The 26,264-nt window shown below is 37.5% G+C and overlaps 1 protein-coding gene across 1 annotated transcript in view; it reads left to right on the forward strand.

Moving 5' to 3' along the window:
- The window catches only part of SMC5 (structural maintenance of chromosomes 5), a gene marked incomplete at both ends in the record, with an annotated part of 94,991 nt that overhangs the window by 22,216 nt on the left and 46,511 nt on the right, over window positions 1-26,264 (forward strand). Inside the window, 6 exons of the mRNA XM_080709194.1 lie at window positions 1,188-1,322; window positions 3,056-3,196; window positions 4,207-4,368; window positions 5,613-5,684; window positions 18,413-18,668; window positions 19,753-19,907. Of these exons, the coding sequence (XP_080565320.1) occupies window positions 1,188-1,322; window positions 3,056-3,196; window positions 4,207-4,368; window positions 5,613-5,684; window positions 18,413-18,668; window positions 19,753-19,907 (921 nt within the window). The remainder of the gene's footprint in view (window positions 1-1,187; window positions 1,323-3,055; window positions 3,197-4,206; window positions 4,369-5,612; window positions 5,685-18,412; window positions 18,669-19,752; window positions 19,908-26,264) is intronic.

Here is a 26,264-nt window from a genome sequence, read left to right on the forward strand (position 1 = left end):
CTGTTAGCTTAGAAATAGAGGCCCCCTGGGTTCAATCCCCAGTACCCCCCCCCCAAATGCTGATTAGTGATGTTTTATTCAGAAACAAGATGATTTAATTAAATTTACTTAAATTAAAATTTGAAAGCTTTTTGCATTTATCACCTTATATCAGACTATCTAGTAATAGATATTTGAAATTGCGTGTGTGTGTGTGGGGGGGTATTTTGCCATTTTTTCTCCCAGTACCTACTTGGGGAATTGAAATCAGAAGCATTTTATCTCTGAGCTATACCCTCAGCCCTTTATTTTTTATTTGGAAACAGAATCTCACTGATTTGCTGAGGGTCATGCTAAGTTGCTGAGACTGGCCTGGAACCTGCAATTCTCTTGTTTCAACCTTCCAAGTATGGGGTAGTAGTGTGCTACTGTTCCTGGTTTTTTGTTTGTTTGTTAATTTTTTGATGTAGAACTTCATTTGCTAGTTGATAGAGTGATTATTTCAATCCAGGAGACTATTTTTTCTTTTATTCACAAATTATTTATAATATGTATGTAAGTGAAATGATTGACCTAATTTTTTTCAAAAAGATGATAATTTATACGTTTATCTTTATTAAATAATAATATATAAAAAGTCTATATAAAGACATATCTCAAAGTTAGTTTGTTTATTTGTTTTGTGGTACTGGGGGTGGAACCCAAGGAGCTTTTCTACCTCTGGGCTACTCTCCCAGACCTATTTTATGCTTATTTGGAAACAGGGTCTCATTAAGTTGCTGAGAGCCTCACTATGTAGCTGAGGCTGGCTTCGAACCTGTGTGATCCTCTTGTCTCAGCCTCCCGGGTGCTAGGATTACAAGCTTGCACCACCACACCTGGTATTCAAAGTTTTTTTTTTTTTTTTTTTTTTTTTAATGAGACTCAAGCCATGTGTGGTGGTGCACTTTTGTAAACCCAGTATTTGGGAGGCTGAGACATTGGGGCCTTCTGCAATTTAGTGAGACCTTGTTCAAAACAAAGAATAAAAAATAGATCTGAGGGTATAGCTCAGAGGAATGCCATGGAGTTCCATACCCAGTACCAATAAATAAATAAGTAAAAATTATGAGACCCAAATAAAAAACATGAGTATAATCATTGAGTAAAATACATTTTAAAGATATTTACAAATAATAGTTGCTAATATTTTATTTTTGGTGGTCTAGGACAAAGTTGGAGAATTTGCAAAACTCAGCAAAATTGAACTCCTTGAAGCTACTGAAAAGTCAATTGGCCCTCCAGAAATGCACAGGTATCACTGTGAACTCAAAAACTACAGGGAGAAAGAAAAACAACTAGAGGTACTTATGAATACATAACTCATGTCTGACACCCCTTATTGATTTCTCTATCTTGAAATGTGGAAGAGTGAGTAGTACTTCTATTTCTTGAGTGAATTCATATTTCTGATATTTTTCCACCCAGGATTGTACTTACTGACATCAGTTCAAATGACAAAAAGTGAGAATAAATTATAGAGTTGATAATGTAAAATTTGAAAAACCTAGACTATTTTAGCAGTACACATTAGTAGTTGAGTTTTTAAGAAGCCAATACTGATATTACATTTTTCTCTTAGTAGGTTATATTATTCTGTCATTCAATCAGTATCTACTAAACATCTACCATGTGTCAGGCACTATGTAAGGTTTTATAGGTAATATGGATAAAGATACAGTTTTCTAAATTAAGACCTTTGTTGAACCAGTTTTCTGTGTATCATTATCAGCTACATGAAGGCAGACATTTAGTTGAAGTGTTAACTTTTTTACTTTTACCTTTAATAAACATATAAATAAAAATGTTTTTATAGCATACCATTTATAAAGGTATTTAATAGATTTTTCCACATCCCTACATTTAAAATAAGTCAGTATATTTTCATGAGAAACCTTATAAACAGATGCTTTCAAGATTTCAAACAAATCTTAATGTATAACTACCTGATAATATATATGTATGTATTATAATAAAAAATGTTATTTTTATTGGACTTATTTACAGTGAATGATGAAAAATTGTTCTGAGCTTCTTATAAGTTATTTTGTCCTATTTGAGATATTCTTTCAGTTCTTTTACCTTTTTCTATATCAAGTAATCTTAACACTCCCACCTGAAATACTCACCAAAAACTGCCTGCCATCCATGAAAAGAAAAAAGCATGTATATTCTACTAGGCTCTGAGCACATCTTTGCATTTTTGTAATATAAAGGCTGAATTTTAGTTTTGTTTCATGTCATTTCGAAGTCATAACATGCTAATTGTAGTATTCCTTTTCATTTGTATATTATTTTATAGGTTTTTTAAAGCTATCATTTCTTAGGTTTAGCATTTTTAATCTAAAATCTAGAATCCTTCAAAACAAACTTTTGAGTGTCATTTTGATGCTCAAAAATTTTCGGATTTTGGAGCATTGTAGATTTGTGATTTGGGGATGGAGATTCTCAACCATGATATCTATGCAAATATTCCAGAATCTGAAAAACTTTTTTTTCTTTTTTGTGGTACTGGGGATGGGACATTCTACCTCTGATCTGGACCCCCAGCCCTAGTTTTTATTTTTTATTTTGAAACAGGGTCTCCCTGAGTTGTAAAGGGCCTTACTAAGTAGCCGAGGCTGTCCTCAAACCTCGATCCTCATGTCTCAGGCTCCCAAATGCTGAGATTACAAGTGTGTGCCACCATGCCCGGCATCAGAATCTGAAAAACTTTGAAAACAGAAACACTTTTGTCCCCAAGCATTTAGTATAAAGGATAATCGACCTTTATTGAGCAAATCACTTCTACCTCTGAAGTAGATAGTACAGATATCGCTCTCTGCAAGAAGTCAGAGGTGTGACAGGGAATCCTCACAGGCACGTAACAGTATAATTATAGAGCCTCACCAGAACCTTTATGGATATTACTTTTGCAGTTCTTAAGAACTTCTGTGGAAATCTTTATTGAGAAATTTTGCCAGCATTGTTTCTCATTGTTAAAATTGACCTTTGTTTTTTACAGTTAAACTAATTGTTCAACAAATATTTATTTTAGACCTCTTGCAAAGAAAAAACTGAATATTTAGAGAAAATGGTTCAGAGGAACGAAAGGTATAAACAAGATGTTGAGAGATTCTATGAACGTAAGCGGCATTTAGATTTAATTGAGATGCTTGAAGCAAAAAGGCCATGGGTGGTAAGTCTTAGTTATTAAAGCCAAAATAAGTGATTCTTTAAATAGCAGAGTAGTTATAATGAAGACACAAATTACTATAGATTTAAATTTGGTGCTTTTTCATTTTTGCTTTATATATTGAACATAAAATGTATACCTCTTACTCTTGTTTTTGGTACTGGGAATTGAACTCAAGAAAAATCAGAGTTATATCCCCCCTCTTTATTTTTTATTTTAAAACAGGGTTTTGCTAAGTTGCATGTGCTATTGCATCTGGCTCACTTTATTTTTTAAGTCTTTTGGTATCTCCTTTTTTAAAAGATTAACTTCAGTCTTTAAATTTTTCTTTTTTTGATTTATTCTGTGTATTTGTGGATTTTTTTCTTGATCTTATTTGTTCTTAGTATATGCTATCTTAGCACTTTGTGTGTGTGTGTGTGTGTGTGTGTGTGTGTTCGTGTGGTGCTGGGGATGGAACCCAGAGAAGCCTTCTACCTCTGCACTGTACCCAGCCCTGTTTCATTTTTTATTTTGAAATAGAGTCTTGCTAAGTTGCTAAGGCTGGCTTTGAACCTGTGATCCTCTTGTCTCAACCTGCTAAGTACTGGGATTAAAAGTGTGTACCACCATATCCAGCTCTTCTCTTACTTTTGTTCAGAAAGTTATTATTTTGTGACAAGACATACATTGTTCACACCTAGCTAGTAGCTACATGCTTCTTGTTTTCTTTTTGATTCATTTTCTTTTTACTTTATAATTTTGTACTTCTCATAATTGAATTTTTACTGGAGATTGAACCCAGGGCCTTAAGGGTGCTAAGCAAGTGCTCTTTCACTGAGCTACATACTCAGCCCTCTTTTGCTTCTTTACGTATTTCTGAATTTTTTCTTTATTGAGAGGTAAGAGGAAAATCTCATTTTGTTCACAAAGTTCGTTTTTAGATGTGATTGTTGCCTGTGCCTTGATTTTAAAATATGTATTAGTTTAAACCAGATATTTCCGTTACTTCTATTTCTTGAATTATTTCCAAGGAATATGAAAATGTTCGCCAGGAATATGAGGAAGTAAAACTAGCTCGTGATCGAGTTAAGGAAGAAGTCAGAAAACTTAAAGATGGGCAAATTCCTATGACACGTCGAATTGAAGAAATTGAAAGACAGCGCCATAATTTGGAAGCTCGAATCAAAGAAAAGGTACTTTTCTTGTTCCGTTTTGGATTATCTGAATTTTTTTTTTCTTTTTCTTTGGTGCTGGGGGTTGAACTCAGGGCCAATTTGCCTCCTAGCTATACTGACAGCCCTTTTTGTGTGTGTATCTGGGACTGGGAATTGAACCTAGAGGCATTCTACCTCTGAGCAACATCCTTAGAAAGATTTTCTTATTTGGAAACACAGTTCACTAGATTTCAGAGAGCTTCCCTTAAATTGCTGAGGCTGTCCTTGAACCCACGATCCTCCAGTCTCAGCCTCTCAAGTAATAGGATTATAAGTATGTGCCACCATATCTGGCTTCCAACCCTTTATATATTTTATTTTGAAAAGGATTTCACTAAGTTGTGAGTCTGGCCTTGAACCTGTGATCCTGTCTCAGCCTCCATAGTACTGGGATTATATGCATGTGCCAGTACTAGGGATGGAATCTGAGGACACTTCACCACTAGGCCACGTTCCTGTATCTATTTTATTTGACATGGATTCTTGCTAAGTTACCCAGGCTCTAGCTTGTGATCCTATTGTCTCAGCCTTCCAAGTAAATGGGATTACAGGTTTGTGCAAGCATTCCTGCTCCAGTCTAATTATATGTAATTAATACCTATAATCTATGCAACGGGAATAAAAATGTTAATTTTATTTAATATTCATGTTATTTTTGTTCCTGTTCCTTCTATTCTGACACAAAATCTTTTCTAACACGGTTATTTTTTAACATGCCAGGGATGCTGCTGCATTGTTGTTGTTGTTGTTGTTCTTATACTGGGAATTAAACCAAGAACTCACACATGCTAGGCAAACATTCTGCCTCTAAGCTACATCCCCAGCCATTTTATTTTTTCCTTTTGGATGATATTAGAGATTGAATCCAGGATATTCTACCACTGATCTATGTCTCCTGCCCTTTTTATTTTTTAATCTTGAGATAGGTTTTGGCTAGGTTGTCTACACTGGCCTCAAACTTTTTGATCTTTTTGCTTCAGCTTCTCAATTCACTCAGATTATAGGCATGTACCATTGCAACCAGGCTGATATATATTTTAAATTCCTGCTTTGTTATTCAATAACTGACCTTTTTTTTCTCTATGTGTAGGAAAGCAGTAACATCTGTTCTGACTCCTATAGATTTATTTTCAGGGTCAGATAAAATAACAGGAAAATAATGTGAAGATATAAACATGCACATTCATAAACTAACTTTTCCCCTTTCTGGTTCAATTCTACAGGCAACAGATATTAAGGAGGCATCTCAGAAATGCAAACAGAAGCAAGATGTTATAGAAAGGAAAGATAAACATGTAAGATTTTCTACTGGAATTTTTATTTCTTTAATTTACCTTAACTTTTGTTTTCAGGTCTGATAATGGGTCAAATTTTGTTTGGGATAACATTCTTCATTTGGAGGTATAATTATCATATAGAAGATATTGAGGAAAGTTCCTCAAAATATTCTTTTGGTTACATCTCCCATTATGTTGGTTTACTTTTTCAGTTTAGGATTTTATAGTTTTCATTTTAGTGATTTTATTCAGTTAAAGCTACTTAAAAATATTTTTTGGCTGTTTTCTACTTCCAGAATTAGACGGTGCAAAAGAGCCTTTCGTTGGCATAAACTTTTATCATGGCCTTCTCTTAAACTGTACCTCCACTTCCCTAAGCCTCTACTATTTCCTTAAAAAAAAAAAATTATATTGTAAAGATAGTGGATTGGAGGAAGGTACTAGGTATAGCCCAGGTCCTTGTACATGCTAGGCACATGCTCTACCACTGAGCTGCATCCCACTCTTTAAGATAGAAATTTAAATTGCCGTTTTTAAAAATTGGTTCTAAATAGAACTTTTAGGACTTTAGAGGGTTTTTTTGAGACATCTTTTGGAATTTAATTGTATTTTTTTTTTTAAGGGTCTGGGGGTGGAATCCAGGGACATTCAACCTCCGAGCTACACCCCCTGCCCTATTTTTTATTCTTTATTTTGAATCCGGGTCTCACTGAGTTGCAGAGGGCCTCACTAGGTAGCTGAGGCTGTCCGCAAACCGCGATCCTCCGATCTCAGCCTCCCAAATGCTGGGATTACAAGCGTGCGCCACCACTCCTGGCTTGTATTTGATTTTTATATGTGTTCTATATATACTTAAAAGATTTTGCATTCTTTTTGGGTGTGGTTATACATACCCATACACACATATGTATAAATAGGTTATAATAGGCTTACTGTAATTATATTAGCACATATTTTTTTTTTTCTTTTTTTGGTGGTACTGGGGTTCCTGGAAGCCCTTCTACCTCCGGGCTACACTCCCAGACCTATTTTTACATTTTTTTTATTTGGAAACAGGGTCTCCTAAGCCAGCGCGCGTGGCTGGCTTCGAACCTGCGCGATCCTCCTGTCTCTGCCTCCCAAGTGCGGGGATTACAAGCGTGCGCCACCACACCCGGCTTAGCACATATTTTCTATTTACTTGATATATCGTGTGTGTGTGTGTGTGTGTGTGTGTTTTACTAGGGATTGAATCCAGGGGCTTTTTTTTTTTTTTTTTTTTTTTTGTAGAACTGGATTCCTGGACCTCAGGGCTACACTCCCAGACCTATTTTATATTTTTATTTGGAAACAGGGTCTCTTAAGCTGGCTTCGAACCTGCGTGATCCTCCTCCTGTCTCTGCCTCCCAAGTGCAGGGATTACAAGCGTGCGCCACCATGCCCAGCTTATTTTTTATTTTGAAACAGGGTCTCACTAAATTGCAGAGGGCCTCACTAAGTAAGTCTAACCACAAACCTGTGATCCTTTCTCTGCCTCCTAAGTACCGAGATCACAAGTGTGCACCACCATGCCTGGCTAGTGATTGCTCTTAAAGTTTAACACATTAATAAAAGATAACCAGTAGAGTTAATAAATATTTAATTAGAATTAATCAGTATTTTAATTCTTCCACCTAATTAAAATAAAAATTTTAGCATACTTTTTCCTTTTTTTCATTCTCGTTTCAGAATCATCAGACATTTGACTTGTTACTTCAAATATTATTCTTTTAATTTAGTTTTTAAATTTTTTTATTGGTGCATTACAGTCATACATCTTAGTGGGGTACAGGATGGTAGAGGCATACATATACACATTGTTTATTTAGCCCTTCTCTAATTCCTACCCCATTCCCTCCCCACTTTCTCCTTCTCATTTTTGGCTTAGTGATTGATATGTTTATGAATGTATGTCATGTACATTAGGGAATTTCCCTCTTCCTCCCTTCCTTTCCCCTCAGTTAAGTCACCTTATTTGTTTATCTATGGTTTCTCCTTTGTCTAGAGTTCCTCCTATGACCATTTTTCTCCCTAGCTTCCACATATTAGGGAGAGCATCCAATTTCGTACTTTTTGTGACTGACTAATCTTACTTAGCATAATGTTTCCAGTGCCATCCATTTCCTTGTAAATTATGTAATTTTGTTCTTTTGTGTGTGTGTGGATGGAACTCGGGGCATTTGACCTCCAAGCTACACCTCCTGCCCTATTCTGTATTCTTTGTTTTGAAACAGGGCCTCACTGAGTAGCTACGGCTGTCCCTAAACAGTGATCCTCCTGTCTCAGTCTCCCAAATGCCTGGATTACAAGCGTGCACCACCACACCCAGCTAATTTTGTTGTTCTTTATGGCCGAGTAAAATTCCATTGTATATATATCCCATAGTTTTGTGATCCTTTTTTTTTTTGTGTGTGTGTGTGCTCTGAGGAACCCAGGGACACTACTTCATAGCTACACCCCCAGCCCTATTTTTTATTCTTTATTTTGAAACAAGGCCTCACTGGGTTACAAAGGGCCTCACTGAGTAGCTGAGGCTGTTTGTGAACCATTGCCCTCCTGTCTCAGCCTCCCAAATGCTGGGATTATAAGTGTGCCACCACACCCGGCTCCATTCTTCTGGTTCCATAGTTTGGCAATTGTGGATCGTGTGGCTGGAAACATAGATACTCGTGCATTAGTTTGGTAGTTTGGTTTCCATTCTTTTAGATAGATACCCAGAAGTGGTATTGCTAGGTCTATGATAGGTTCAGACCCATCCTTCTGAGGTTCCTCCATACAGTTTTCCAAAGTGGTTGCACTAATTTGCACTATCACCAGCAATGTATTAGAGTTCCCACTTCTCCACATCCTAACCAGCATTTATTGTTGTTTGTGTTTTGAATGATTGCCATTCTAGTTGGAGTTAGGTGAGATTTCAGGGTAGTTTTGATTTGCATTTCTCTAATTGCTAATGATTTTGAGCATTGTTTCATACATTTATTGGCCATTTGATATTTATTTATTTATTTATTTATTTATTTATTTATTTTATGGTACTGTGGATGGAACCCAGAGGCATTGTACCTCCGAGCTATACCTCCATCCCTATTTTTTTAGTCTTTTTAATTTTGAAACAGGGTCTTACTGACTTGCCACTGTCTGGATAAATAGCTGAGGCTGTCTGCTAACCGCAATTCTCCAGTTTCAGCCTCCCGAATGCTGGGATTACAAGCATGTGCCACCACATCTAGCTGACTTGCTCATTTTGATTAGGTTATTTATTTTCTTAGCACTGAGTTCTCTATATTGTAGATATTGGTTCTCTATTAGAGAAATAGTTGGCAAAATTTTTCTCCCATTCTGTCGGCTCTCTGTTGAAGTTCTTGGTATTTTTCTTTGCTGTACACAAGAAGCTCTTTGGTTTAATGCAATCCCACATATTGGTCGTCTTTTAGTTTCTTGTGCCTTTGGGGTTGAGAAAGTTGAGAAAGTTTTTACTTGTGCCTGTGTTAGACCTGTGCCCTCTTCAAAGAGTTGCAAGGTCTGGTCTGATTTCCAAGGCTTCGATCCATCTTGAATTGATTCTTGTGCAGGATGAGAAAGTGGGGTTTATTTCCATTTTTCTGCCTATGGTTAACCAGTTTTGCCAACACCGTTTGTTGAAGAAGCTTTTTTTCAGTGTATATACAGCTTTTGGCCTCTTTATCAAAAGTCATTTGGCCGAAAGTGTGCAGATTTGTTTGATTCTCAAATGTTATTTCTTACTCTTGATATTTATTTGGATTTAATAATATGCTTTATTGGCTTATTTGATGGTGTTGCTTTTTCTTTTCTTTTGGTACTGGGATTGAATCCAGCAGTGTTTGACTTTGCTGTTAAATCCCCAGCCTTTTTTTTTTTTTTTTTAAACAAGATCTCATTAAATTGCTGAGGCTGTCCCTGAGCCTGCAATATTTCTGTCTCAGCCTCCTTCGTACTGGGATTACAAGAGTACCCTAACACACCTAGCCGGTTTTGCCTCTTATATCAAACTTCATCTTACTCTTTCTTTTAGGGAGCTATGGATTCTCTTATTTTTTTCTTCTAGATTATATCTTCTTTAGATCTTACAGAGAGGCTTGTTAAACTTTCTGAGTCCTTATATGTCTGAAAAAATCTTTTTTGCATTTACTTCTGAAATGTTATATGACTAGTAAATTCTGAGGTACACATTAGTTTTTTTTTCTCAACACAAAAATCTTTCCTCAGCTATCTTTTTGGTCCAGTATTAATCTTGAAAAGTAGGCAGAAATTATATGATAGAGCAGGGTAAGGGGAAAAAAGAAAAGAAAATTATTTCTCAATGTATTGAGAAACCATGAAAAAGCTTGAACTGTTTTAGCCAGGAAGAAACAAATATTTCATTTATTTTTTAAAGCACTCTGGACTGTCTTATGGGAGAATGGACTCTGTGGGACAAGAATGAAATTAGGGATATTCAGTGGCTACTGCAGTAGTACAGGCAAGACATAATGGTGGCTTTAACTGGGATGGTACCAGTTATTAAGTAAGTTTAATAAAGCAAGCCAACAAAACTTACCAAGAATGTCAGTGTTAAGTTATAAAAGAAGCAAGGACCACCTCTTAGGTTTTGACTTAACATTTGATGGGTAGTGCTACCATTTTCTGAAATGAGGATTACTAGGAGAGGGGAAAATAAAAGGGGTTTTTTTTTGTGTGTGTGTGGTACTGGAAGTAGAACCCAGGGGCTTTCTACCTCTAGGCTATACTCCTAGACCTAGGCTTATTTTATATTTTTATGGAAGCAGGGTTTTACTAAGTTGCTGAGAGCCTCACCAAGTAGCTGAGACTGACTTCAAACCTGTGTGATCCTCCTGTCTCAGCCTCCCAAGTACTAGGATTACAAGCGTGCATACCACGCCTGACTTATTCTTTATTTTTTTTTAAATTTTTTATTGGTGCATTATATTATTCTTTGTTTTTGAAATAGGGTCTCACAAAGTTGCAGAGGGCCTCATTAAGTAGGTGAGACTGGCCACAAACCTGCAATCCTCCTGTCCCAGCCTCCCAAGTACTGTGATTATAGTCCTATGCCACCACACCCACCTAAAAGAATTCTATTTTTATCTTTTTTTTTTGTGTGTGTGTGTGTGTGTGTGTGGTACTGGGGTTCCTGGAAACCATTTTATCTCTGGACTACTACACTCCCAGACCTATTTTTTATATTATTTGGAAACTGATAAGTATTTTTTGTTGTTGTTTGTTGGTTTTGGTTTTGGTGGTACTGGGAGTGGAACCCAGGGGCTTTTTTTTAACCTCGAGCCTGTATTCCCAGCCCTATTTTATACTCTATTTGGAAACAGGGTCTCACTAAGTTGCTTCGAGAGCCTCACTCAGTAGCTGAGACTGGCTTCGAACCTGTGCAATCCTCTTGTCTCGGCCTCCCTAGTGCTGGGATTACAACCGTGCTTCACCACGCCCATCGATAAGATAGGATTTATGTGTGCCATTTTGTTGGGTTTTTATATGTCTTAAAACAGTTTTGTTCCTTTTTTCTCTAATTCTATAGTAATAGGTTTTTTCTGCTGATGAGTTTAATTCTCTTGTTTTTACTATATGTTTTAGCCTTTTTGGTGGTTGACTTGGGATTCAATTAATTAGTTAATTCAATATTTATAATAGTCTAGTTCAGAATAATATATAATACATAAAACTTTGTATTTCTCCCTCAAATTAAAATTTTAATTATAATTCCAGCAATGAAATAAATTTTACTTTTTACATTTTTTTTTTTTTGGTGACAGTTCTCTAATTCTGTGACAACCACTGTATGTCCTGCAGTTTAGTTTGGTTTAGTTAGCACAGACCCTAGAAATTAAGGGCTCAGTCCCACAAGATTGCCCTTATCCAGATGCTAGTCACAGGCATTCTGTCTCTAGCTACTGCTTTTCTGTCATAGTTGGCTACAAATTCAGACGCTCAGCAAGCTCCACTTCAGGTTTGATAGTATTTTAGATTGACACACAGAACTCAGGAAAGCATTGTATTTAAACATTACTAATTTGTTATAAAGGATACAACTCAGGAACAGCCAAATGAGAGACATGTGTAGGACAAGGTGTGGCATGAATTGTTGGAGAGCTTCTTTTCTCTCTCTGGGCACTCTGTCTTTCTAGTATCTACCAACTCAGAAGCTCCCAAACCTTATGCAAGAAATTATATCAAAATTTCTTGATTGAGCCAGGCACAGTGGCACACGCATGCCTGTAATCCCAGGATTTGGGAGCCTGAGACAGGAGGATTGTGGTTCGCGGACAGCCTCAACTAACTAGTGAAGCCCTCTGCAACTTAGTGAGACCCTGTTACAAAATAAAGAATAAAAAATAGGGCAGGGGGTGTAGCTCAGAGATAGAATGCCCCTGAGTTCAATCCCTAGTATTGGGAAAAAAAAAACTTGATTGATTAAATCATTAGTTATTGGTGATTGTGATCTCAAATTTCTTGAGGTTAGCAGATAGGGCTGAAAGATACACCTTCTCTAGTTATCAGACCCCATCCTGAAGCACCTAGGGACCCTGCCCAGAGTCATCTCAGTAGGATAAAGTCAGTTGTTGTGGCAAGAGCTCTAACCTCATTCATGCCTTTTCAATCATGCGCTGCCTCTAATTTTCACTGTGATATTGTGGGCTTTTGACTTTTAAGGCTGCCATGGAAGTGGATAGAAAGGTCTGAGAATAGGGCATATCCAAAATTCACAAAGTGTGCTATTTTTACTGAGAATCCACCATTTTTCATGAGTAAACATGTCAGATTTGATTAGATTCCAGCATTGTAAAAAGTTAATTTTGACAATTTTTGTCATTGCTTATTGTTTTTTGTGGAAGAGAAGACTGTAAGAGTTCTTTATTTCTCTACTCCTGATGAAGTCCAAATCTTTTCTATATCTACAGAAAAATGTTGCTGGGATTTTAATAGAAATTGCATTAAACCTTTGGGGAGAATTGAAATTTTTACTATGTTGAGTCTTCCAATCTATAAAACGGTATGTCTCCATTTAGATCATTGATTTCCTTCATCAGCATTGTTTTTAGCATACAAGACCTCTGGGTGTTGTTTGATTTAAACCTTAATCAGTCTTTTTTTTTCTCTCTCTCTATTAGATTCCTAACAGTTGTCTAGATGATGCCATATTCAAATAGGGTTGTCTTATTTTTCCTTTCTCATTTATATGCTCAGCATCTTAACTTCTGGCCTGGATTGCATAATAATGGTGAATATGGATAACTTTGCCTTGGTCTTAAAAGGAAATCTTCACATTTTCACTACTAGTTATGTTAGCCTTAAGCTTTTTTGGGGGTGGGCTGATACTGGGAATGGAACCCTTCTACTTTCGAGCTACACTCCCAGACCTACTTTATATTTTGTTTGGAAACAGGGTCTCTTAAACAAGCGAGGCTGGCTTCGAACCTGTGCGATCCTCCTGTCTCCGCCTCCCAAGTGCAGGGATTACAAGCGTGCACCACCATGCCCAGCTACCTTAACCATTTTATAGATGTTCTTTATCAAATTCAGAAAGTTCTTACACATATTTCTGTTTCTGAAAATTTTTATCATTAATAGATCCTCAATTTTGTCATCTATTGATATGATTGTATATACTTTTTTTTTAGTTCATTAATATGATTAATTACATTGATTTTTTTTTAAATATCAAATTAACTTTGCATCCCTGAAGTAAACCCCACTTGGTTGTAGTATATAAATGTGTAATTCTTTTGCATATAAATACATTCTGTTGAGGGGGTTTTGCATGTGTATTCATGGGGGTTATTGTTCTGTAGTTTCCTTCTTGTGCTGTGCCTGCTTTTGGTAATAGCTAGTTTCATAAAATGAACTGGGAAATGATCTCTTCTGTGTTCTGGGAAAGATTATGTAGAATTGTTCTTCTTTAAATATTTTGCTTAATTTTTTTTGTGTGTGTGGTGGTACTGGGGTTCCTGGAAGCCCTTCTACCTCCGGGCTACACTCCCAGACCTATTTTAACATTTTTATTTGGAAACAGGGTCTCCTAAGCCAGCGCGCGCGGCTGGCTTCAAACCTGCGCGATCCTCCTGTCTCTGCCTCCCAAGCGCGGGGATTACAAGCGTGCGCCACCACGCCCGGCTCATTTTGCTTAATTTTGAAGTGAAACTGTCTAGGCCTAGAGATTTCTTTGGGGGAGTTTTAAAAAATTATGAATTCCATCTAACCCCAATCAGAGTGGCAGGCATAAAGAAATCAAACAACAACAATTGCTGGCGAGGATGTGGGGAAAGAGGAACTCTTTTACACTGTGGTGGGAGTGCAAAGTAGTTCAACTGCTATGGAGATCAGTGTGGAGATTTCTTAGAAAACTGGGAATAAATCCACCATTTGATCCGGCTATACCACTCCTGGGTATCTTTCCAAAGGGGTTGAAATCACAGAACTACGTTAACATATGCAGACCCATGTTCATAGCAGCACAGTTTGTAATAGCCAAAATATGGAACCAACCTAGATCTCCATCAGCAGATGAATGAATTGCAAAATTATGGGAAATACACACAATGGAATTCTATTCAGCTATAAAGAAGAATAAAATAATAGCATTTGTAAGAACATGGAAGGAACTGGAGAAACATTATGTTAAGTGAGATTAGTCAAGCACAGAAAGAGAAGGGACATTTGTTTTCTCTAATATGCCCAAGCTAGGGAGTAGTGGTAATACCAGAGGGACTCCAGATGATGGAGGGAAAACCTCAGCAAAGCTAGAATGGAAGGATAGGAGAGGAAGAAAGCTGAGGTTGTTCAATGGAGGAGCTACATACAAATATGTGGAATAGTATAAATACAACATGATTAACCTGGACACTCTTAATTGGGAGGGGGAAGGGAAATGGGGGCAGAGAGGACATGAAGCACAATCTAAATGTACACCATTTTCAATATGTTCCAGTTATAAATAAAATATGGAAAAATTTTTAAAAATAAATAAAAATTTTGTGATTCTAAAATGAAAATAAAAAATTATGAATTCAGTTTCCTTAATAATTTTAGGTTTATTCAGATAATTATATTTGTACTAATTGAATTGTGTGTAGTTTGTGTTTTATGAAAAATTGGTTTTTTCTAAATTGTCAAATTTTAGCCGGGCGTGGTGGTGCATGCTTGTAATCCCCACATTTGGGAGGCGGAGACAGGAGGATCGCGCAGGTTCGTAGTCAGCCTCGCTGGCTTAAGAGACCCCATCTCCAAATAAATAATTAAAAAAAAACCACAGTCTGGGAGTGTAGCTCGGAGGTAGAAGGGCTTCCAGGAACCCCAGTACCACAATAATAATAATTTGTCGAATTTTGTGTTCATAAATTCTGTGTGTGTGTCACTGGGAATAGAATACAGAGGCATTCTCCCTCTGAGCTATATCCCCATTCCAACTTTGTTTTTGTTTTGTTTTGGAACAGGATCTTTCTAAGTTGTTGAGTCTAGCTAAGTTGCTGAAGCTGGCCTCCAACCTGGTATTCTTCTGTTTCCGCCTCTCAAGTACTGGGGTACCATTTGCATGCCACTGTACCTGTCTTCTATGTTTTGATAAGTCTAGTAGTATATAGTGAGGTCCATTTGATTCCATGAGCTGTTCAGATTTTTTTTTGTTCTTTTTTTTAACATATCTTTTTCTCTTATCAGTCTTGCTAGAGGTATGTTAATTATATTGATTTTTTTTTCCCAAGGGACCATCTCTTTAACTGATTTTTCTGTTTTTCTTTTTTTGGTTTAATTGATATCTACTCCTAACCCTTATTGTTTTCTTTATTCTACTTGATATGGTGTTATTTTGCAGTTCTTTTTTTTTTTTATCCCCCACCCCAGATTCTTAAATTAGAGTTAGATTCTTGATTTGAGTATTTTACTCTTGTTTTGAGACAGGATCTCGCAGTGGAGGCCCAGGCTGGACACAAACATGGAATTCTTCCACATCAGCCTTCTAGGTAGCAAGGCTTACAGGGGTGCACACCCCACCCAGATGAACTATGTAGTCCTGATAGTGCTTAGAGAAAGAAATCAACCTCTCACATTTGCTTCAACTATGTATACCACAAATTTTGATGTGCTTTTTTTTTTTCCAGAACTGGGGATTGAAGTTAGGGGCATTCTACCTCTGAGCTATAACCCCAACTCCCTTTTTTATTTATTTAAAACGGGGTCTTACTACATTGCAGAGGGACCCACAAGTAGCTGAGGCTGGTCTTGAACTTGTGGTTCTCCTGTCTCAGCCTCCCAAGTACTGGGATTACAAGCTTGCACCACCACGCCAGACCTATATTTTTATTTTCATTCAATTTACTGTATATTTTTTTCATTTTTCTTGAAATTACAATTTGTTTAACTATTCATCATTAATAGAAATTTAAGTGATTTCTAGTTTGGGGCTTCTATGAGTATTCTTTTTTTTTTTTTTTTTTTGGAGGGTCTGGGGGTGGAACCCAGGGGCATTCGACCTCCAAGCTACACCCCCTGCCCTATTTTTTATTCTTTATTTTGAAACCGGGTCTCACTCAGTTGCAGAGGGCCTCACTAAGTAGCTGAGGCTGTTCGCGAACCGCGATTCTCCAGGTCTCAGCCTCCCGAATGCTGGGATTACAAGCGTGTGCCACCACGCCCGGCCTATGAGTATTCTTGTATGGCTCTTTGTATAGGCACGTGCTTCATTTCTTTTGAATAATTTTCTAGGAGTACAGCATCATAGATTACATTCAACTTTTTTTTTTTTTTTTTTTTTTTTTGCCAGTCTGGGGATGGAACCCAGGGGCATTCAACCCCCAAGCTACACCTCTCTGCCCTATTTTTTAGTTTTATTTTGAAACAGGGTCTCACTGAGTTGTAAAGGGCCTCACTAAGTAGCTGAGGCTGTCCACAAACCATGATGTTCCTGTCTCAGCCTCCCGAATGCTGGGATTACAAATGTGAGCCACCATGCCTGGCTTACATTCAGTTTTTTAGGGGATTGCTAAACTGTTTTCCAGAGTGACTGTTGGTAATTTATTTTAATTAATAAAAGTTAACTTCTCTGTTGTTTTTTAAGATAAGGTCTTGGTATGTTATTTTGGCTGGCTTTGAATTGGCACTTCTCTTGTCTCAGCCTATCAAGCCGCTAGCTTTATAGGAGTATGCCACCATGCCCAGCATGGCTTAGGCTTTTGTTTGTTTGTTAGGTTTGGTTTGCTCATACCTATAATCCCAGTATCACAGTACTTGGGAGGCTGCAAGATGGGGATCAGGATAACAGATTTGAGGACAACCTCAGCACTGTAGCAGGACTCTCAGCACCCTAGTGAGACCCTATTTAAAAAAATAAAAGAGGTTGAGGGTTTAGCTTGGAAGTAGAATACCCCTGGGTTTAATCCTCAGTAACGCATATACATGCACATACACACAAAAAAATTGAGCTGGCCACAATGATACATGCCTGTGATCCCAGTACTTGGGAAGCTGAGATAGGAGGATCGCAGATTCAAAGCCAGCCTCAACAACATAATGAGACCATTTCAAAGTAAAAAATTAAATAGGGCTGGTGGTGTAACTCAGAGGTAGTATGCCTCTTTGTTCAGCCTATAGCACTAAACAAAACAATGGCCTTCATCATAAATAATTTGAGAAACACTGCTCTGGAGTAGCCTTGGAGGGGTTCGATTTAGGTAGCTACAGGGACTATATACACTGTACAAGATAAAGCACAAGTTTAAATATAGTTGGAATGATGTGTTTGAAAGCAGGAAATGAGGGAGTGCTCTGGTTTTAAACAATTTTGTTAGTGGAGTATGAGGCACAGTTACTAGCTAAGTGAATAGTGGAAAGGCAGTAATAAAAGATTGAAAATGAGGCAGAGATAGGAACTTATATCAGAATGAGGGCACAGATTTGTTAGAGAACTGTTTCAGTTGCCATTTTAACTGCTTATATAGATTTTGTGGCCAAAAGTTAAAAATGAGACCAGTTTTTGAGAGTTTCTTCCATTAGTTCAGTTGTTTAGATATGTGACATAAGAATGGAGGCAGGGAAAGGGAGTGATTTAGCACTGGACTAGGGAACCTCGTCTAGTTCCCTAACCATTTGGCGGGTTGTGAAAAGGTGGTATGCCAGTGGATTGCGGGGTCCTGGGATCCTCACAGTAAGAATACAAGATTGAGTAAGATGGAAGAAAAGGAAATGCTTATTAATGAGTAGCTTTATGGAAATAAAATTTTCAGAGATAGTGTGATTTTGGGTAATTTATATAATCAACAATGTAAGGAAAAAGTGATTAAAGGTGAAGAAGTAATGGAACTCAGAGACCAAAAAGTTACATGGATTTTCTGTATGTAGGTTAATCATATGATGACAGGCATACTGATAGATAGAGGAAGACAGTGAATCAGGTTTCTTCAGCGAATGAACAGAGTGAGGGAAGATTTCAAGGGAGGGGTGGGGTGTCTGTGTGTTACTGGGGATTGAGCCCAAGAGCTGTCTGCCTCTGAACTATATCTCAGTCCTATTTTAATGTTTATTTTGAAAGTGTCTCACTGAATTGCAGGGGGCCTTGCAGCAAACATGTGATCCTCCTGTCTCAGCCTCTCAAGTGCTCCACCACACCTGGCTACCCCACACATTTTTTAAACTGTGACTACAAAAGCTTTATCAACCAGGAGGAAAAACAATCTCAAGTACTAATTAATCTACTTTTGTTTTATTAGATTGAGGAACTTCAGCAGGCTTTAACAGTAAAACAAAATGAAGAGAATGACCGACAGAGGAGAATTAGTAATACCCGCAAAATGATAGAGGATTTGCAAAATGAACTAAGGACCACAGAGAACTGTGAGAATCTTCAACCTCAGATTGATGCCATAACAAATGATTTGAGACGAGTTCAAGATGAAAAGGCATTATGTGAAGGCGAGATCATTGATAAACGAAGAGAGAAGGAGACTCTAGAGAAGGAGAAAAAGAGTAAGATTCTTAGGCTGAAGAAATGTCTATAAAATGGAGATGTATCTCTGTTGATGGGTTTTTTTAACCTCAATATTCACTTTAAACTATCAAAGTGTCCATGTAGAGGAAGTTTTTTTAAAACGAGTTTTTCCATCTTTGTGCCTAAATCACCTATATCATGTACTGTAATTTTCCATTGGCTGACTATGTATGTCAAATTACAACCGTTGATTTAATTTTTTAAGAACATTTAGCTTTAGCCGGGCTTGGTGGTGCACGCTTGTAATTTGGGAGGCTGAGACTGAGGATCATGGTTAACTGGACAGCCTCAGCCACTTAGTGAGGCCCTCTGCAACTCTGTTGCAAAAGTTCAAATGTAGAATGCCCCTGGGTTCCATCCCCAGTACCACAAAAACAAAACAAAACACCAATTTTTATATTAGTATTTCCCTAAATTAAAAGGGTATCTTCCTAACTTACCAGGCATTCTTTTGAATTCTGTGGCATTCCGTCCTTTTCTCTATTTCCTTGCCCTTTTAGTGCTTGTTCTTAAGGCCTCCTCCATGGGTATTTTGTGGGATTTCTCTCATATCTTCTTTTGGTTGAGTAAACCTATTCCTGCATTCCATGTCTGTCTTCTTTTATGTTATACCCTTATTTTGTTTAAGTATGTTTTCTGATAACCTCATAGCAGATATTTGGGGGTTAATGTCAAATTCTTTGATCTCTGAGAATATCTTTAAATTCTTTATCTTTTTTTAAACTTTTTTGTGTATAAAATTCTGTATGGAAAATAATTTTTCTCTCAACTTTGAAGGCCTATTGCCATTGCCTTCTGATTGAAAAGTTAGTGGGTTTTTTGTTGTTTTTTTCCTTCACTCTTTTGTAGGTGACCTGGTTCTTTATTTTTCATAGCTTTAAGATTAGGTTTTATTCCAGGTGTTACCAGCTTTTAGATTGATTTGATCAGGCCAAGTATTTTCTCTGCATATTTCTTGCTGAGTAGTGTTTGTAACTAAATCTAGATATTCTTCTGTTTTATTAATAGATTATTTCACTAATTACAGTTTTCAGAGAATCACTATTTTGTTTTCCAATTTAGATGTGGATGATCATATTGTACGTTTTGACAATCTTATGAATCAAAAAGAAGATAAACTGAGACAGAGATACCGAGACACCTATGATGCTGTTTTGTGGCTAAGAAATAACAGAGATAAATTTAAGCAAAGAGTGTGTGAGCCCATAATGCTCACGGTAAGAAATATATTCATCTTGCTGGCATCTGTCATTGTGGATATTTGTTGCTGTGATCATTGTAAATCTTTGTCGTTTTAAGAATTCTTAGTTCCGTTAACACCCTGATTTTTCATTATTGTACTCTGGCATCTCTGGTATAGGCCTGATTGTATACATGAGTGTCCCCCACCCTACAGATGTGGATTGGAGGAGGAATGCCCAATTTATACCCACAACCCTTTGTTTTTTATTTCAAAACAGGATGTGACTAAGTTACTGAGGTTAGCGTCAAACCTGTGATTTTCTCATACCTCAGTTTCTCAATTACTCAGTTTACAGACATGTGCCACCTTGCCCAGCCCATACGTGAGTTTCTTAAAAGCCCTTGACTAGGGAGGGCAGTAACTATGATTAAACCTTTGTGCTGTCTTCTAGAAAGGTAGGAACTGGCAGCTTACTGGCCAAGAAGCATGTATAAAACTATCTTGGTTGAACTGGTTCTTAGATTATAGCATGTATTAAAGTCTGCTAAAGAAGTAGAAACTACTAAGCCAAGCATGGCAGCGCATGCTTGTAATCCCAGTACTTGTGAGGCTGAGGAGGATCATAGGTTTGTGGCCAGCCTCACCTACTTAATGAGGCCCTTTGCAGCTTAGTGAGACCCTTTTCCAAAATAAAGAATAAAAAATAGGGGTAAGGATGTAGGTTGGAGGTAAAATCCCCCTAAGTTCAATTCCTAGTACCGCCAAAAAAAAGTAGTAGTAGTAGTAGTAGTAGTAGTAGTAGTAGTAGTAGCAGTAATAGTAATAGTAGAAGAAGAAAACTACCATAAATAAAAATGTTCAGGCTGGGCATGGTGGCGCATGCTTGTAATTCCAGTACTCAGGAGGCTGAGACATGAGGATCACAGGTTCGTGGCCATTCTCAGCTACTTGTGAAGCCTTCTGCAACTTAGTGAGACCTTGTTTCAAATAAAAGAATAAAAAATAGGGCTGGAGGTGTAGCTCAGAGGTAGAACGTCCCTGGTTTCCATCCCTAGTACCACAATAAATTAATAAATAAATAGAGAAATGTTCATGAGGGACATAGAAGATAGGCAAGAAAACGTCTGCTATTAAAAAAAAGGGTCTTCTAGGGATCTTGAGAATGAATCAGATGGTTTATTAACAAAATATTTGGGTGATTATGGGTCATCAATAATAGATGAAGGAAACAGATGAAATAATGTAATGTTCCTATGTGAAGATGTTACAGACAACCTTAGTGGCATGTCTGGGAAAGGAGGAGTGGGGTAACAGGATAGGGTGGAGAGGGAACCACAACAGGAGTTGCTTTTTGTATATGTAAATGTATCACTTTGAATTTCACTATGGCATATAAGTTTAGCGCACCAGTAAAAAAAATTTTTTTTAATGATGAAGCTAGCCCAGTGTGGTAGTGCATGCTTTTAGTCCCAATATTTGAGAGGCTGAGACAGGATTGCAGCTTCTGGGCCAGCCTCAGCTACTTAGTGAAGTCTTCTGCAACTTCAGTGAGACCTTGTTTCAAAATAAAGAATAAAAAATAGGGCTGTGTGTGTGGCTTGGAGGTAGAATGCTCCTGGGTTCAATGCCAGTACAAAAAAAAAAAAAAGATTAAAAAGAAGAGCCAGGCATGGTAGTAGAGGCTTGTAATCCCAGTACTTGGAAGGCTGAGATAAGGAAGAACACAGGTTCAAAGCCAGCCTTAGCAGGTTAGTGAGACCCTGTTTCCAAATAAAATATAAAATAGATCTAGGGGTGTAGCCTGAATGTAGAAGACCCCTGGTTTTCATCCCCAGTACCAAAAAAAAAAAAAAAAAAAGATGAAGCTAGCCAGGTATGGTAGTACACACTTGTGATTTCAGTACTTAGGAGGCTGAGACAGAAGGTTCACAGGTTCAAGGCCAGCCTCAGCTACTTAGTGAGACCCTCTGCAACTCAGGGAGACCCTGTTTCAAAATAAAGAATAAAAAACAGGGCTGGGGATGCAGCTCGGAGGTAGAATGCCCCAGGGTTCCATCCCCAGTACCGCAAAGAAAAGCAAAGCAAAAAGAAAACCAGCCTCAGCAACTTGGTGAGACCCTCTTTACATATAATAGATACGACAAGGCTGGGATGTAGCTGGGAGATTGAATGCCCCTGGGTTCAATCCCTAACACCACATACATGCATACATATATTAAGTAGTTAATTCACTAGCCATCTTTACACTGTTCATATTGGGCTCTATTTCCTATAACTCCTATTTGTGTTATACTTTATTAAGAAAATTTTATATACATTTTAATTTTTACATTAAGAAAAGTAATATCTATAATGTATTCTCTTTTCGCTCAAGTATGTATTAGAATATTTTTGCTAGATCAAGAAGAGAATTTCTATTTTGGATTTAGGCATTGTTCTGATTAGTCTCATAAGATATAAAGGAAAATTTTAAAAATTATTGCCACCCTTGGTCTAACTTATAATGCAAATAAATTGCCAACATATTTTTATTTAATGCAAATAAATTGCCAACATATTTTTATTAAAATGCTGAATTCAGAATTCTATTTCAGAATTCTATTAGATTTGCCCATCCTCTTATGATTTGTCTTTTTAAGTCAGATTACACGTTGGGACATACTTATATTTTAAATTGTATTTGAGCCGGGCGTGGTGGCACATGCTTGTAATCCCAGCATTCAGGAGTCTGAGACCATAGGATTGTGGTTCAGGAACAGCCTCAGCTACTTAGCGAGACCCTCTGCAACTTAGTGAGACCCTTTTTCAAAATAAGGAACACAAAATAGGGCAGGGGGTGTAGCTCGGAGGTCGAATGCCACTGGGTTCCATCCCCAGACCCGCAAAAAAATAAAATAAATTACATTTGAAATTTTTTTATTGGTGCATTAGTTTTACTTCTTAATGGGGTACAAGATGGTAGAGGCATACATACACACCTCACTCATTTAGTCCTTCCCTGTTTCTCACCCTATTCCCTCCCCCCATCCCTCCTCATGTTTGGCTTAGTGATTGATTTTGGTATGTTTGTGTGAATGTACATCATGTACATTAGGGAATTTCCCTCTTCCCTCCTCTCATCCCCCTCAGTTAGGTCGCCTTACTTGCTCATCTGTGATTTCTCCTTTTTCATCTAGAGTTCCTCCTATGACCCTTTTTCTCCCTACCTTGCTTACCTTACCCTTCAGAGAATAACCCTTCACCTTTTCTACCACCTCCCTTCATCCATATCCCCCCTACACACTTAATACTTAAGTTAGTAATATGTAAACTTAAAGCTGTCATATAACTTTGTTAATTAGCAGTCTATTTGCATGATTTATATCCAATGACTTTATTCTGGAGTTAGAGAAGTATAGAAAAGCTTTTTTTTTACAGATATATTCCTAATAAAAGTAATAGGGCAGATGAAAATTTACAAAGAAGATACTGATTCATGAAGTAAACTACTCTTTATTCTTGTAGTGAATTACTATTCAGCCACTAAAAATAACTGCTGTAGGTCTCTAGTAACAAAAAAGGCCACTTACAGATAAGTGAATTTTAAAGTAGCTTATGAATAGGGCATATAGAAAATTTTATTTAGGCCAGAAATGATAGTGTACGCTTGTAATCCCAGAACTTGGGATTCTGAGACAGGAGGATTGCAGTTTCAAAGCCAAGTCTCAGCTACCTCAGCTACTTAGGCCCTTTGCAACTTACTGAGACCATGTTTCAAAACAAAGAATAAAAAATAGTGCTGTTGGGGTGAAGCTTAGAAGTAGAATGCCCCTGGGTTCAATTCCTAGTACTACTTTAAAAAAAGAAAGAAAGAAAAGAAAAAATTAATTTAAAAACTTGTGGGTCAGGAGGCTGCCACCAACCAGATCATTTTAGAGTGTGATGTCTCCTATATCTGCCTATTTATATCTTACTACTTTGACCGTGAAGAACAACCCTATTTTATTTTTTATTTTTAAACAGAATCTAAGTTTTTGAGCCTGGCCTTAAAGCTAGGGTACCCCTGTCTCTGATCTAAGTCTTGGGATTTCAGGCATGAACCACCACATCCCATTTTTTTTTGAAGAATTTTGACAAGTATTTTCTTTACTGATATCATGAGGAAAAGGAGCATACAAATATACGGGAAGCTCAAGAACCAACAAGGTGGCTAAATCTTCTTTGAGAGTATCAGGAAACCAAGCTAGTTGTGGTGGCACACACTTGTAATACCAGTACTTTGGAGCCTGAGTCAGGAGGATCATAGGTTCGAAGCCAGCCTCAACAACTTAATGAAGTCCTCTGCAACTTAATGAGACCCTATTACAAAATAAAAAATAAAATAGGGCTGAGGGTTCAGCTTGGAGGTAGAATCCCCCTAGGTTCAGTCCCTAGCACCAAAAAAAGAAGAGTATCAGAAAACCAGGTGATGAATGCAATGGAATGTACATTAAACTTGAGAGAAAAGTGTGAATCAGACTCTCTTGGAACTGTACAAAGTAGCTAGTGACCAAAATGACCACTATATATATAACTTCTTGAGCACGGGCAGATGAAATATTTTAAAGAATTGAATGGTCATGTAACCAATTTACATGATGGCCTCAAAATCTGAAATGATAGAATAGCTGATAGCCAGGTGCGGTGGCACACGCTTGTAATTCCCAGCATTTGGGAGGCTGAAACAGGAGGATCGCAGTTTGTGAACAGCCTTGGCTACTACTTAGTGAGGCCCTTTGCAACGCAGTGAGACCCTGTTTCAAAATAAAGAATACAAAATAGGACTGGGGGTTGTAGCCCACAGGTAGAATGCCTCTGGCGTATGTCTCTGATAAATACGCCCAGGGAATAAATGATAATGAGAACTGGAGCTGGGTCTTAGGCTGACTTACCTCCAAGCTGCATCTTTATTTTGAAACCAGGTCTCACTGAGCTGCAGAAGGGCCTCACTAAGGAGCTGAGGCTGTCCGCGAATCGTGATCCTCCGGTCTCAACCTCCGGTTTCAGCCTCCGGAATGCTGGGATTACAAGTGTGCGCCACCACACCCGGCTATAACTATAATTTAAAATAAAAGACTTCAGCTGGTCATGTTAGCACATGCCTGTCATTCTAGTATTTGGGAGGCTGAGCTGGGGATCATACTTCGAAGCCAGCCACAGCAACTTAGCAAGACCCTGTTTCAAAATTTCAAAAATGGGCACAGAAGGTGTAGCTTGGAGGTAGAATGCCATTGAGTTCAATTCCCAGCATCATACAGGCACGTGTGCATGCACACATTTTCTTTTTTTTTTTTTCTTTTTTTTTTCTTTTTTTTTTCTTTTTTTTTTTTTCTTTTTTTTTTGTGGCACTAAGGGTGGAACCCAGGGGCTTTCTGCCTCTGAGCTACACCCCCAGCCTTATTTTTTATTGTTTATTCTGAAACAAGGTCTTACTGAGTTGCAAAGGGCCTCACTAAGTAGCTGAAGCTGTCTACGAACCGCGATGTTCCTGTCTCAGCCTCCCAAATACTAGAATGACAGATGTGTGCTACCGTGACCAGCTTTATACACATTTTCTTATAGTCATGTTGTCATTTTGCTTTTTCTATAAATTGAAGTAAACACTCACTTTTATTTTTTCAGTTATATTGTTTCTTCTAATAAAGTAATACCAAAAAATTGTGAAGCAATAAACATTAAATGTTTATAGCCTGGGTATGACAATTTGTACGGTTTTAACTTTTTGTTTTTGTGTCATTTGTATTATTGATATTCTGTAATTTAAAATAGAGTAGTATTGACCAATATTATGTAACAAGCATTGTCCTTTTTTTCTTATAACATCTCTTTCAACCTACATTTGTCCTGTGAGGTTATACTGTTTTATCCATCGTACAGATGAAATAACTAAGGCTTTCTGAGAGTTAAGTATTACTTGATCAAGATCACACACAGGATTTGAAAGACAGCTATATGAGCCAGAGCCCCGCTCTTCACTATTTTGCTTCATTCATGATATGTTATGGTACATCAATACCTCCTCTTTCATTATTTTTTTCAAGAAAGCTGATTTGTATCTGCTGGAGGTAATCTTCCTCTTCTCTAAAATTCCATAGATATTATCTTTTTTGTGGGTGTTGGTGGGTACTTTTTTTCTGTTTTGCTGAGGCAAGCTACAAACCTGAAATCCTTTAGTCTCTCAAGTAATGGATTACACCAGGTTAAAAAGTACTCCTTTTCCTTCGTTTTTCTTTCTTTATTTTATTTTTTGATACTGATGATTGAATCCAGGGGCATTCTTCCCCTGAGCTACACCCCCAGACCTTTTTATTTTTGTTTGGAAACAAGGTCTCATTAGTTTGCTGAGAGTCTCACTAAGTTGCTAAGTCTGATC

This window comes from Muscardinus avellanarius (assembly GCF_963383645.1).
Source record: "Muscardinus avellanarius genome assembly, chromosome: 13".
Classification (NCBI taxonomy): Eukaryota; Metazoa; Chordata; class Mammalia; order Rodentia; family Gliridae; genus Muscardinus; species Muscardinus avellanarius.